This window comes from Mycteria americana, chromosome 1 (genome assembly GCF_035582795.1).
Source record: "Mycteria americana isolate JAX WOST 10 ecotype Jacksonville Zoo and Gardens chromosome 1, USCA_MyAme_1.0, whole genome shotgun sequence".
Taxonomy (NCBI): Eukaryota; Metazoa; Chordata; class Aves; order Ciconiiformes; family Ciconiidae; genus Mycteria; species Mycteria americana.
In genome coordinates, this window is record NC_134365.1 from 65,022,948 (window position 1) to 65,037,252 (window position 14,305).

The window sequence follows — 14,305 nt, forward strand, 5'->3', positions numbered from 1 at the left end:
GCTTGTCTTGGATTTGGTTGACACAATGTAAGGGCTTGTGACCAAGAATGAGCAGGATCCAGTTAAATCCAGGTTTTACATTTTCCCCTCTTAAGACAGTAAGGCTTCTACATTTCCTGCCTGGGAAGTGGTGCAGTTTATCTTTAAGGAGGCTAGAGAAATAAGAAATGAGTCTCACGTTGCATGGGTGACATCACTGGCTTTTGGCTCAGCGCTCTGTATTCTCTGTCTGTAGGCTTTAGCCAAGGCTGCAGGGCTCGGTGTTTGAACAAGGAAAGATTCCCAGGTGTACAGAAGATTGGATTCGCTCTTATTTGGGTTGAAAACGGTGAAATGAGATTTCTAAAGCTTGGGGACTCCAGCTCGCCTTCTGTTGCACTTGATCTCTACAAGATGGGTGAGTTATTCCCATTAGAGAGACAGAGAGTGGAAATTTAAGGAGAAAAAAAATATGTCTGAATATATAACTGCTGATGCTGGGGATACGATTCGTATGAAGCTGCTGAGCTAAAAATCTCAGCTCCGACGTGGAGATCGGGCCATATGGCAGAGAAACGGTGCAGACCGAAAGCTGTTGACAACAGTTAGGGGCTGCTTTCCTCTCCCCGTGTAAGGTGTGTGGCTTTTTCTCCCCCCCGGGTTTGTTTTGGTGTGATTTCCCCCGACCTCCCTCCCCTCCCCATTCCTTAGCATCCTTTCAGCCAGCCGTAGCCCTGCCTGCCTGCCTTCATCTTGCAGATGGCTAACGTGCCGCCGTGTTAGGAAAACTGTGCACAACACATCCCAGCGCCGGGGACGAAGGAAGCTTCTCAGATCCCAGCCGAAGGGGGGGGGGTGGTGGTGGAAAAACGATGCTGGGGCCGAGGACTGCTTCCAGTGCTGCCTAGCGGGAGGTGCGCGGTCGGCGGCGGGTCCTGCCGGGGCTGCGGCCGCCCCCGCCGCCTCTCCCCGGGCCGGCAGCGGGGAGGCTGCCGCGCCGCGCTCGCCGGGAGAGCCCAAGCGCTGCCGGCGCGCTCCGGGGCAGGAGGCATCGTGGCGGTACGCTGCCTGGGTGTCAGCGCAGACGACAAAAGCAGGCGAGTGAATGGCAAAGCTGGCAGAGAGAAGCCGAGGTGTCTCTGGAGCCAAGGTGTCAGTGACTGTCAGCGAAGTCTGCTGAGGGAGAGACCTGTGCATGCCTGCCTTTGCAGTTCCAGCCGGGGAGGCTGTATTTTAGCCACGATTTAAAGCAGCAGCGGCAGCGGCAGCAACAACAGATTGCTCCCCCCTCATGCTCCCTCCCCTTCGACCCCGCTTTAAACCCAAGCAAGCGACCCACCGTCCAGACGATGATGCTCTTGCTGAGCCACTGACAAAGAAAAGGCAAGTCACCCATTCCTGAAACCAGGATAACCGGCTGCTTGCAAGCGGGAGAGCTCTAGCTGCTGAACTTTTCTGTCCTGCGATGATGCTGTGGTGAGCCGGCTGATCTGAAAGCCATCTCTTCTGGATTTCCGAGCTGGCCAGATTGAAAGAGATTAATGGACTGATCAAACAGCCGTAGCTTTCAGGTCTCTTCGGGGGGGGTATATCCCTTCAGCCCCTGTCGCTCAGGTGCTCGTGGTGAGGGGAGCAGGACATCCTTATATAGGTGGGTCACTGGCTTGCTCCCATTCGAGGTGGAAGGCTGTGTTTCTCCTCTCCAGGTCTCCTCCACAGAGGAGAAGAGGCAGATGAGACTCCAGGACTGCCTCCAGGGCAGAACTTTGTAGCGCTCTCAGCATCCCTCCGCAGCGTGGATGTGAGCCACAGGAGTTGGGGATGTTTGAGGCAGTCTCTGCCAAGTGACACCGAGCAGCTGCTCCGGAGGTTTTTGCGTGGTCTCACGCTCAAGGGCTTTGCCTGTTGTGAAGATGTCCATGGTGTTTCTGTGAAGCTGAGGTATGGCTGCTGGAAGGTTACTGCTGTATGCTGGCCTCTCTTTAGCTCTGTGTGCCCTGGGCATGCTGGCTGTGGCAATCTGCTCTGACCATTGGTACGAAACTGATGCCAGGAAGCACAGAGAGAGGTGCAAGAGCATCACCACTAAGAGAAATGATCCTGGCTTCATTTATAACTCCAACAACAACCTGCCTCTCAGGGCCAGCAGGTCTAGGTTGGACCGCTGGGAAGGGAAACTCCTCTTGGCAAGAAACAGGAGGCAGATCTTTGCTATGAGCGCAGTCGACGAGTGCAACAGACAGTACAACTCGACCAACATGGGGCTCTGGAGGAAATGCCACCGACAAGGATTCGACCAAGAGCTGGAGGAGCTGATTGCCAAAGGTAAGGGCTGTTTTTTACCAAATGAACGTGCCAGGCCCTCCTGAGCTGAGCAGAAGCTGAGCAGAGCCATTTGGGCTCACAGATGGGAGCTGGCATCTCTAGCCAAGTACCTCTCCTTGCGATGGGTGAACTGGCCTGGCTGGGCATCGCTTCCCGAAGCACTGCCAGGGCAGTTTCCCATGGGGTCTCTTCTGCTGAGGCATGAGGTTTGGGAGCAAGAAGGCAGTGGGGGTGAGAGCAGACACACCCCAGAATGTCTTTCTCATGTCTCTGTCTCTCTAAGCTTAATATAGTCTGCCCATCACCATGGTATCAGATTATTTTCCACATACAAATAAAAAGTATTAATAAAGCAGACATTGGATTTTTTTTTTTAAATTTTGTTTGACCCTGGTGACTCAGGCAAAGTACATATTATTTTATTGGAGGCTACATATGTCTGTATTTCATCATTCCCTTACTGAATGCCCCATCAGTCCCGAAATACACCATTTGCAGTGCTCACATGTAGGCTTTTTCTATCCTCAAATGGAGAGTAAACAAAGAGAAACACTAAAGAGCAGGAGGAAACCCAGCTTGCTGTTTACACTGAGCTATGTTTTGGAATATTTTCAATGTCTACAAAACATTACATGAATTTATTAGGAGTGTTAGAAAGGAATAATTTTCTCTTGGGGTGGAGATGCATCTGTTTGCCTGTAGCATTTTTGTGCTATGTTTTTCCTTGCCTTTTGGTCCTTCTTCTTCTTTTTTCCCCCAAGGTACCTGTTCAAGGTGATGGTCAGTTTGCCTCAAATGTTTCTTTGATCCGAAGTGTAGGAAGGGGAGATATGCATAAAACCCAGCCTAAACATCCCATTTACAAAAGATGTATATTTTTGCAGGGTGATGAAGGTTTCAGTGAAGGATGACAGCATCTTTGCTACCCACGGCATGGTTACTCCATACAACAAAATAACGTTTCCCTCCCATGGTTCTTCTGTTGCATTCAGATGATTCCCCAGCGGTTTATTTCCATCACAGTGAAATCATTGCTTCTTACACTATGCAATCTTTAAAAATACTTGTTTTCTAAGTGTGTTCTCTGTCCCAAACTCCCTTGATAGCCTGTGTTAATTCCCTCTTCAGACATTGCAAGCGGAATTATTGCTTAAAGCTAATTATCCACGAGGGATATACTCTCACATGTGTTTGCCAATGTATATATTTTGTTCCGTATGTTTTAAAAGTGAGCCGTAGAGGTGAATAGCATGGTATAGACTTGCACTGAAACAGTACAAACAGGTGGTGTAGCAGGGAACCTAGATCACTAGTTGGAATCTTGTCTGTGTTGCTAGTGACCCTTAATGTCTAGTTGCTATTTAACGACCCCTATGAAATTAATTGATGGCTTCAGTCGCATTTGTAATGGTCAAGTGAACATGTCCAAAGCCTGTCAGCACCCTGGCACCCTGCTGCTGGTTTCAGTGCCGAGGGAGGGATTCCTCTTCTCTGCCTAGGTGAGGGCACGGATGTGCTGAGCTGGCCGCGGAGGGCTGGATCGCTCTGCCATGTGTGCTCGCTGTGCTCAGGGCATAAACAAAGAAATTCAACCTTGACAGTGGGCGAACATATCACCAGAGCTCACCTTTGGCAAAAGGAGTTTCAGTAATTAGAGAGGTTTTTCATGCTGAAATAAGTGAGACTCGTTCCTCTGCCTGCCTTGTCCTCTCCACTGCCTGCCTTGTCCTCAGGAACGTCCGTTTCTCCTGCCAGAAACTGCTGAAATTGCCTGGCACTGGGTTATGTGTAAGGGCAGCTCTGCTAAGTGTTAGCCATAAAGAAAATGTGGCAACTCAAGTTGAGGTGGTTAAATGCCGGAGAAGCTAGTCTTCAAAAGATCCTGCTGTAATCGGTGTGTGTTTGTGTGCGTGTGTATGAGTGTGTGAATGAGAGTGTGTGTGCGTGCATGTGTAGTGAACAAACTCTAAATATACAGCGTTCAGCTGGTAGCAAGGGATTCCTGGGCTCAGGTACAGCGTGCATTCCTGCACACATATTCCTGGACATATGTGTGTGCAGATGGCCCGATAGCCACTTCGCAGAGTCGCTGCCCCAGCGTCAGAAGTGCAAATTGTGCACATGAAGGAGGTACGTGCAGGTATCGGTGTGTGTGACTCCTTGCCTTCTTTAAAGGTTTTCGGTACACATTTAACAAACTTCATTGTACACTGAGAGAAATGTTAAAGGAGGGAGACTCGTAACACTGAATACCAGCATTATAGTTCATTTTTGGAGTGAGGATCTACCTATACTATAACTCTCAGCCCTGATGAAGAGTCACAGGTGTTAGCACTAATGCTATAGAGGCGTGTTGCTTTGGCACCTCCAGATTAAAACATAGAAAAGCAAGTATAATGGCAATTTGATAAAATAAAGTGTTTGACCTGCTCAGAAATAAAACTGGAGATATTCTAGGATTGCCCGTCGACTTTATGTTGCGTTAGATCAAAAGAACTAATGGATTTTACTCTCCCCTTACCAAAAAGTAGTGTAAAATACTCGTCCATTAAAAATCCTTGTATGCTGCAATCACTGAATTAAAAGGAGCCAGCTTTACATGGGTAGTCAACTAGTGTCCCTGTTCCCACCTAAGGCCAGCTACTAGACTGTTTCTTTAGAATCCTCAGCTGTATGATGAAAGTGGAATAAGTACCTTTGCCGTCGCTCTCCGATGTTGAGAACAGCTATGGGTTCAAAATGAGGCAGGCATTCGAGGTTCATCCCAACAGCACCACCTCGCTTTTCTAGTTTTTCTTCTGTGGCAGACGCTCGTCTGGAGTTAGAGGTTGCAGGGGTGGGTGCCTGGGCAGAGCATGCCCTGTGCAGGTGTGAAGAGCTGCAGATGTTCTCTACCTGTAGTAATCAAATACCCTGACTGGGGTGCATATTCCTGCAGAGATGAAATCTCTCTCTGTATGAGCACCACGGCAAATACCATATAAAAGAGGATGTTCTTTGGTACATAGGCCTTTTACTTTCCTTCCTCTGCAGGCTGTTAATTTAATCTAGCACACCTCTTCCGGAACCGGATAAACTAATGCAGGTTCTGACCCCAAATATTGTGTGTAATGCTATATGTAATTGAATGTAAATGCTGTTAAGGGTTGGTGTTTTGTTTTGGTTTTTTAATTGGTAAGCTGGACAGGATCTAAGTGATCCATTTATTTTGAGACAGATCCTACATTTTTCCCTAGGCAAAACTTCCAGTATTGAGAATGGTAGGTTTGTCTATCAAAGGATAACAAAAAATAGTCATTAAGAGCCTAACTAGCTTTGCAAATACCCTGCAGTTATTCTGCTTATGAACTCTGCTGAAATTAATACAAGCTGTAGGCAATGGCTTGTGGCCGGATCAGGCCCTATGGTACGTGGCAGTATTCTGATGCCAGTGGTTTTAAAAAACAGTTGTTTCTGAATAGGCAGAATTCTGTAATTCTACTCTGTATTTATTAGTTTTTACTTTCTGGCAAATAAATCAAAACCTTTATGTTGGATTTTGCTAGAAAAACTGGAGATCTGTTACTTCAGATTTCTTATGGATAGATATAATAGACACTAATGCATATATAAAATAATTGGTCCTATTTATATTTCTCCTATCCCTTTTTTTATATTTCCATAGAACCCAGGTGCCTATTTCAAAATAATACTATTAGATAAAAAAGCAATGAATTAAAACAGACTGTCACAAGTAAGCATAGTCAGGGAGAGGCAGGCAGGCATGAGACCAAAGGCCTGAAGAATATTCTAAAGCTGCGTCAAAATTAGGCAGTTAATTTGTTCTCTTTATTATCATGAATGAAAAAAAAATCCCAAACCAGAAACAACAGAAATTACAGTCAATAAAGAAGTTATTGGAGTTGAACATGCAAACCCAGGGCCCAGTCTTGCTAACTTTTACTCACCTGAATAATCCTTATTCCTGTGAATGGACTACTTGGACTGAAGGAAAGCACTCTTGTATAGAAGGACCAGTCAAAAAGAAAGAGCTTAGAAAGCTGGTCTTCTGATTCTGCTTTCGCATCTGATCAAGTCTTTTAGCATCTCGGGACCAGTGTTTCACTCCTGATCCCTAAAGCCTTGCAGTCAGGAAATGCTGGCTCTGGGTTTGTTCAGTGCAATACTCCAAGGTTCTTCTGATTCTTAGGTGTCTGTCCAGTCTCCTCCGTGAATTAAATAGCCTTGCTGCTTAACACCCCTTTGAATATAGTGTTTCCTATATCCTATTAGATCCACTGTTTGCCTGTTTACCACTGAGTTTCTAGCAAAAGCGTCATTCCCTCACCCCACCAAAAAATCCCAGTGAACCAACCACCTCCACCACTAAGCAAGCAGACAGTTGAAATGCAGGTAAGTGTCCATTTGTGGCCGGGAGAAGGCAGAGTTTATGTCCTGCTTTGGCAACCAGCAGCTCACAACTCCTTGTATATGGCTCGTAGTGACCCAGAAAAAAACCGGGAAGCCCCAGAGTGAGTCTGCATCCTACGGCAACGTTGCTCAGATGCTCTCCTGCACTAGTCAAGAGGAAAACAAGAAAGGAAAAAAAGGAATTACATCATTTAATTATAAAGGTACAATAAAGTAGATGAAGAAGTTGCACAATAACCAGAGTCTGTTCCATTTAGACAATGACTACTCAGAGGACCTTTCATCTCGCTTTTGGAAGGCTGCCAGTTAAACCTGTCTGGATGGGGCTCTGCTGCCTGCCATTGGAATCCAATTTTATAAAAAAAAAAAAAAAAAATTACAATGACCTTATTATTTCAATCCCTCTTTTGCCTTCCTTCTTCCCCCAATATCCGTGGAAGTCATAGTAAATCCTATTTTTAAAACATTTTATTGCAAGTATACTTAGCCCATACCACCACTGAAAAAAAAAAAAAAGGCAAGTAATTCCCGTGCAGCCTATCTCCACCTCAATTAATATGCAAGATTTCTGGGATGAAAGCATTCTCTATTTGGGTTTGTCAGATGCACGGCACAACTGAGGAAGAAAGGCTTAACAGGAACTACTCCGGCCGTCACTAGGGATTATTTATACACAATTGGAAAAGCCTGAAGAGAGGCTACTTGCAGCTATCTCTAGGAGTAAAAAGAGTTCTTTTCATAACACTACTTGCAATACCTTGCAATGCTGTAGATTTGACTTTTAAAATGCAATGGTTTTGCCAGGTAAATTAGGACAGCCATTTTTTCATGTAGTCTTCATACATTAAAGAATCCAAATGCTTTGTTTAAAATCTGTGCTTGAAATCCCAACCGTTTTCCAAATGGACTCATTATAAAAGGGACTCTATTGAAGTCTTGATTCTGATCCTAGCGAAGTCAATAGTAGATGTTTTATTGAACGTGGTGATGCAGCAAGTTCAGGCCTTTAGTGTTTCCTTTGAGGTTAAAATTGTCCCTGGATAGAAAGGCCAACACAAGGTCTGTGTTCCCTTCTGTCACAGCAGAGTTCTGCTGGAGGGATCCAGTGAAATTTAAGCAGTAAAGAGCCTTTGAGTTAATCTTAGGCTACCCAGGTATTTAGCCTTCACCGTTTTCGATGCCGTAATTATTCTTAGTCTATCGATGTAGATTGGAAGTCAAACAACTGCACGTTTCTAAGATACAGCAAAGACATCCTCTTGTTCAGAGATTTTCTAAAATCATTTAATGGATTAAATCACTGGTGTTTCATGCATGTGAGTTCCAGGAGGATTTGGCTCATCATATTTTAAATAACCAATTTTAATATTTTAATTGCATCAAACTTAAATAGCAATTCATTAAAAAGTATCTCTACCACAAGTAATGAGAACCTGACACGTTCCTCTGACACATCTGAGATAATTAGTTTGATAATATATATCTGCTAAAAATACTAAGAACATATATGTAATTTAACAGAGCTGCAACTGTTTTTAATCATGCTGTTTTAAAGGGCAAATTTCAATCAAGCTGTTGGCTTTCGAGCAAAATTGCCGGTGAAGACAAATGGAAATTTTGCCTGAGTAAAAATGACGGGATCATGCCCTTCTCAAGAGAAACTGATATTTGCAGAGCTGCCTGCAGGACTGCATGCTTAATTCCTGTTCATTTAATTGAGCATCCAAATCCTTTTGAGAAATGTCAGCATTTTTATCCTTTCTGCCTATTGCTTAAAAACTTTTTAAAAAGTGTGGAGGAAAGATTGCATGAGTGCAGATGTGTTCTGTTTACTGTAAAAATAAAAATACAGAAAATTATTTTACTTAAATAGAGGTGAAATGATCTAAATTATTTTGTCATCTCCAGCAATAAAAATCCATATTAATATTGCTTTTTCTCATTGAAAAAGTCTTTCTGTGCACTCAGAATAACTTCAAGAGTGGAACGAGTTCATTAACTATTGCAGAGCCAGTAAATGAGGAAGAAGACTTTATGTTTTGTAGGTTCTGCAAAAATAATGACAATCATTTATAATGTAAGTTACTTAATGGCTCATTGCTAACAAAGTGTTGCTGGAACCCTTGAGTACATATTCACCTCTTTAAGAGCAAAAGGAAGAAATGAGATGGTGTTGCTTAGTTTTTAAGGAATAAATAAATAAAGAATGTGGATTCTGGCATCCAAGTGCCCTTAACAGACCATTCAGAATAGAATCCACTTAAAAGAAAAGAATGTAAACTAACGTATTTTCTCTGCAGGAGAGAAATCAGACTATAAAATGGAAATTTCCCCATTTTCTTTCTCATAAAGCCTAATTCTTCCACAAATAAATATTCAGAACTGCCCAGCTGAGCCTGCTGAAATCATAATCCTTTGTAGATAACTACCAAAATAGATGGAAGAAAGGTAGTACTGCAGTTAGGGCAGGGCTTACAAAGCCAGAATTCAGTCCAAGCTCTGCTATAGTCTTTCTTCATGACCTGAGGCAGGTGACTTAATCTCTCATACCTCAGCTCAGTAGCAGTATAATAGGGATTTTGTTCATTATTATTAATACCAGTTAGAGTTCTACCGTAGGATTTATGAGCCTTAATCATGGATCAGAAAAACGTCCCTGTCCTTTTGACATGTTGCTGCATTTTAAATATTGGCGAGTAATGCAGCCTTATGAGAGACTACAAGGACATGACAAGGTAATTATGTTCAGCATGACCGGTAGTGGTTTTAAAACACCAGCAGGCTAAACACAGTCCTGTAAGCACCATGAAATGCAGGATTCTTAGAAGAGTTGTAAAGAAGGATAATGAATAAGAGGTGCAGATGTTTACAAGATGGTCTTCCAAAGATGGAGGGATGGCACCAGAAAATTCATGGGTCATGTCTGCTTGAAAAATTAATGAGTAGGTGATGGGGATTGACCTCTTTGGTTGACTGTAGGAAGAAGTTGACATTTCCTTAATGAAGACAAGTAGATTACACTAATGAGATAGATATTGGGACAGCAGTCTACAGCTGCTAAGAGAAATGACGTGGTCAGAGTGATGTGTTAGGAAAATTATATTTCTAGCAGCATCCTGAAAAGATACACGGAGGGCAAGATCACATTTTTAAAGGTCAGAAGAAGAAATATTGTAGTAATAAAGGCATGAGATAATGAGAGCCCGGATGGAGAAAGAATATGCAAACCTTAGACATCCCCTGGATCTATGGATGTAGTGAGAGACGTGAGATGAAGATGTTGCTCCAGTTGTTGACCAGAACAACAAGGAAAGTAATAGCGTTGGCTGTGATGATCAAGAGGAGAATTACTGAAGAGAGCATATAGTAAAGAAGGGAGAAGAACATTAGGAACTCTGTTTTAGCTACGATAAGCTCAGTGTGATATCTGTATGTCTATGAGGGAGTATTAGAGAGACTGTGGACCTAGGAAGGGGTGTGGGGTGTGGACCTAGGAAGACAAGTTTGTGTTAGAGGAGTGAATCTGAAAATTGCTGCATGGAGATGGTAGTGGAATCTATGTTTGTGATAGAAATTACCAAGGAGTGAAATACAGAAAGAGAAAAGCCCCATGAACTTCCGGCAGAGCTGGGAGAAGAAAAGTGTCTTCTGGAGGACATGCAAAAGGAGCAGATCCAAAGGCAGTGCAAGAGAAGTGAGTAATGTCACGGTAGCTGAAGAAAGACACCATTTCAGGTTAAAACAGCACAGGAGACTAGTGAAGGTAGCCGACATGCTGCAGCAGATGAGAACAGAGTATTCAGACTATGCTGAAATTTGCCCACTGTGTTAAGTAGAGACTTTGGCAGCAGCAGTTGCAAGGGAGAGGAAGCTGCACTGAACTGGGCGGGGGGGGGGGGGGGGCGCTCCAGGCGGCGTTTGTACCTGCTGTATTCAGAGAGGTTGGTGATGAAAGGGAGGAGAGAAAAAGACACGGTATTTAGAGAGGAAAATAAATGTTTTAAGGTGAAATGATGTTTTAAGATGAGAATATTTTAAGAGGAAAGAGATCGAATGGTACTTGAGTTATCAGAGGAGTGTGAGAGGTCAAGGAGAAGAGAGAACGAGAGGACAAGAATGGCCATAAGGAAAGTCAGGAGATAGGATAAGACTGGCTCAGTGGCAAATAAAAGAAATGAAGGAAGAGAGCTGTATAGGAGGTTTTTCATCTGTGGGAGAGAAGAATGAGGAAGGAGTTGTAGGAGGGGAAGAGGAAACAGAAGGAAGAGCTACTGGAAGAGGAAGATCATAGTTTGTCATTTTTCTCATGGAAGAACTGGGTGAAATCCTGTGTAACAGCTGAAGTGGGGGCTGGAGGAGGTGGGAGGGTCTGAGGAATGAGCCAAATGTGGCAAAGAGGTGACTGTGACTGTGAGTCTGAGATTTAACTGAGCTGAGCTGGAGTAGCAAGTCTAGGAAATGAGCAGAACTGAATGGGGGAACAATGCGTTTAGAGTGGAGAAAGTTAGCCAGGCAGCGGGGTTGCCATTAGAGATGCTCTGCTGTGTGAGACCTAGCAGAGACCAACTGGTATGGGTCAGTTGGGATTTGGGATAGGAGGGCAGGAGTAGATAGGGGAATGCAGGGCAAAAGGTCTATGAATGAAAGAGTGCAGCATGGATAACATCAGCATGTGGAGAAAGGAAAGAAATCATAGAGGGTGATAAAAGACTGAGAGCTGGCTAGGAGTCCTTAATACTGATGATCTGAGGAGACAGAAAGGCCAAGCAAGCTTAGCGTGAAGGTGGTGGCCAATGGTTGTTGCAGAAAGAGGCCAGGGGATGGTCCAAGCAGTGGAGCAGGAAGATGGGGGGAGAGGGCAGGGCCCAGTATGAAGCCCTGTCTTTTTGGTGACTGACAGGATCAAACAGGGTTGTAGTCTGAATGGAGGAGACACTAAAACATAAAGCTTAAGGGGCAGAGAGGTCACTACCACTGACTGTCTTCTATAATTTGCCCTGCCTTCATGCTGCGAGTTCATCCGGTGTCATACAGAGGTGTCAGCATGGTTCTCCCCAGCAGAAGTCAGCGAGTTTGTCCAATGCTTGGAACAACTGCGCTGCAGTCTCAGATGGAACCTCCAGTGCAGATAAACAAATATTAACTACAAATTCAGGATATTTTCCACAAAGTGGGGGGTGGAGAAAGGTATTTACAGACCTGAGGGGCTTTTACGGAAAAGGTCTTTTCAGCCTGTTGTACCCCCATCCCAGTGCTTCTGCACTTAAAGCGCTGCAGTCTCTCAAATAACTGCCAGGCCAGCTAGGGAGTCTTGGGTCGGAAGTAACTGCTCAGACCCCATGGCAATCTGGCACATCCAGGTACTGCTCTGCTGGGCTCACGGTCAGATTTTTCCTTACTGAGTGGCCTGCTATTGTCTGTGCCCACTTCTGTTTCTGACTCCAGTGGAGGTGTAACCTTGGAACAAGCTGCAGTAGCCTCATGTGCTTTGGGGGTGCCACAGAAGCTGGAAAACTGGCACTCGCACCCCCTTAAAGCAGAGCTGAGAGGATTTTCCTAGTATCCCCAGCTGCTTTTTCCAGCAGCTCCACCTCAGTCATCCCCGGAGGGACTCTGCACTCAATGTTGAGAAGGAAACTGTATGTCCTGAGCTGGGTGATTATCAGCGTCTCTCGTCAGATGACAGGGAACACGCTCAGGCTCTGAAACTGCTTCATTCCCCTGTGCCACCTCTGTTCAGTGTAAGTAAGTGTCTGACCTACCTGTTTCAAAGTGCTCTTTCTTTGATTCTTTTGTTTCTTACCATAGCATGCAAGCTGAAACACCGCAAAGGAACAGAGGTTCCAGGATGTCCCATGTATATGGCAAAGTTGGTCCCATTAAGATATCCCACCAGATCGAGGGAAAGTCATTGAGAATCTCTCGTCGCAGCCCTTATTTAATTCTGAGACCTCTTGTTGGTTTTAAGTTTTAACAGCAGACATTTAAAAAAAACCTTCCTAAATGTATTTCTAGACTTTCTAATAGGGTGAAACAGTTATGCTAATTTTATTGGGTAACAGAAACTATTTGAAAAGGTCTTTCTGCTGAAATATGAATGTACAATGCTTGTCTCTGTGTCTCCATTAATCAGCACATATCTTTGAATATGCAAAAGAGCCTTTATAATGTAGATACTTTTGCTTTCTGCCCAGTGGTCATTTAATGACATAAATATTATAACAGAAACAAAAAAAGGAACAAAACCATTTTTCAATCAGATGTTAAAGGTGTAAATTAAGGTCGCTAGCCTGACTTTGAAGGGGTGATGCTGATTTATGGTAGCTGATGATCCAACTGCATTGCTTTGTCTTAGGTACTTAGGTGGTTCCCATTGAGACAGTATCTGAATACTGTACTTCTTGATCTTTAAACATAAAGGACTTCTGAAGAGTGGAATTGTCCCGGTTTTACACAGAGGACAGTTGCCCAACAGTGCAAACGTCCTGCAGGACAAAAGTTCACATTGGAAAGAAATTTCTCATTGTTATTCTCTCAGTGCACGAGCTGGTGTTTTGTCTTAAATTTCATCCCTTTTCTATTCACCAGTCCTCAAGATTACCCAGTTCTGCTCGTATGATATTCCATAATGGTTAAAGAGATAGGGAGGAATGTTACACTGATCAGAGAGACAAAGGAGCCAGCTAACAGGAACAGGGGAAATGGAAAAACTCAAATAGCTTAATGGGCTCCAATTGGGAAGTTGGATAATTTCCATCTCAGACTTCTGAAAGATGTGGTAAGTGACATTGCAAGTCCAGTAAAAAGGATTTTCAATAAATCTGTCTAATTAGGATGGTACAATAGGAATGAAAAGTAGCAAATCTATATTTAAAGAAAGGAGAAAAAGTTGTCTGGGCCACAGCTGACCTTTTAGTTTGATCATAATAATAGCAAGCAGAGTTTAATGTAAGTTCTAAAGGAAAGATTAATTAAATGCACGGGGGGAAATGAAATAAACATGCAACATACGTTTTTCTATTTGAAGTGTGCCAAACTACCCTGATATATTTTGGTAGGAAGATAACTGGGTTTCGAGACAAGGAAATGCATTAGACCTAAGTTATCGGGATTTTGGTAAAGGATTTTATATTCTGTTCCTAAGGAAATGGTTTGTTACAATGTTAAGGTAATTAGTACACAATTTACCGTGTGTTTAAGGAACTGATCAAAGGAAAGCAACAAGTGCTGAGCGAGGGAGTATCAAGATGAAGGTCAACAGTAGAGTTCCTGAAGTATGGGACCAACCTTATTTAATAATGTCATTAATGACATTGGAGCAGGGTCTGTAAGGGGAGGTGATAGCTCTCATTGGGCTGGGCACAAAGGAATGAAGTTATGACATTTGCTGCTGCCGTAAGAATGAGACATTGCCAAGAGAAAGAAGGCCTGGAATATTATATACGAAGAACTGGGTAATGTTGAGGACTGGGTGGTAGTAAAGATGTGACATTTCTTTCAGTGTGAACTTTTGGTCCTGGAGGACGTGTTTATGTTGTTGGGCAAATACCCTCTGTGTTGCACATTGGAATTCTGGTCCCCCAGACATCCA

The 14,305-nt window shown here is 43.7% G+C and overlaps 1 protein-coding gene across 1 annotated transcript in view; it reads left to right on the forward strand.

The window, feature by feature from the left end:
- The first annotated feature begins 236 nt into the window (after positions 1 to 236).
- TMEM178B (transmembrane protein 178B) overlaps positions 237 to 14,305 on the forward strand; it is a 226,516-nt gene continuing 212,447 nt past the window's right edge. The window contains exons 1-2 of the mRNA XM_075503437.1: positions 237 to 614; positions 739 to 2,304. Of these exons, the coding sequence (XP_075359552.1) occupies positions 1,923 to 2,304 (382 nt within the window). The 5' untranslated portion in view covers positions 237 to 614; positions 739 to 1,922. The remainder of the gene's footprint in view (positions 615 to 738; positions 2,305 to 14,305) is intronic.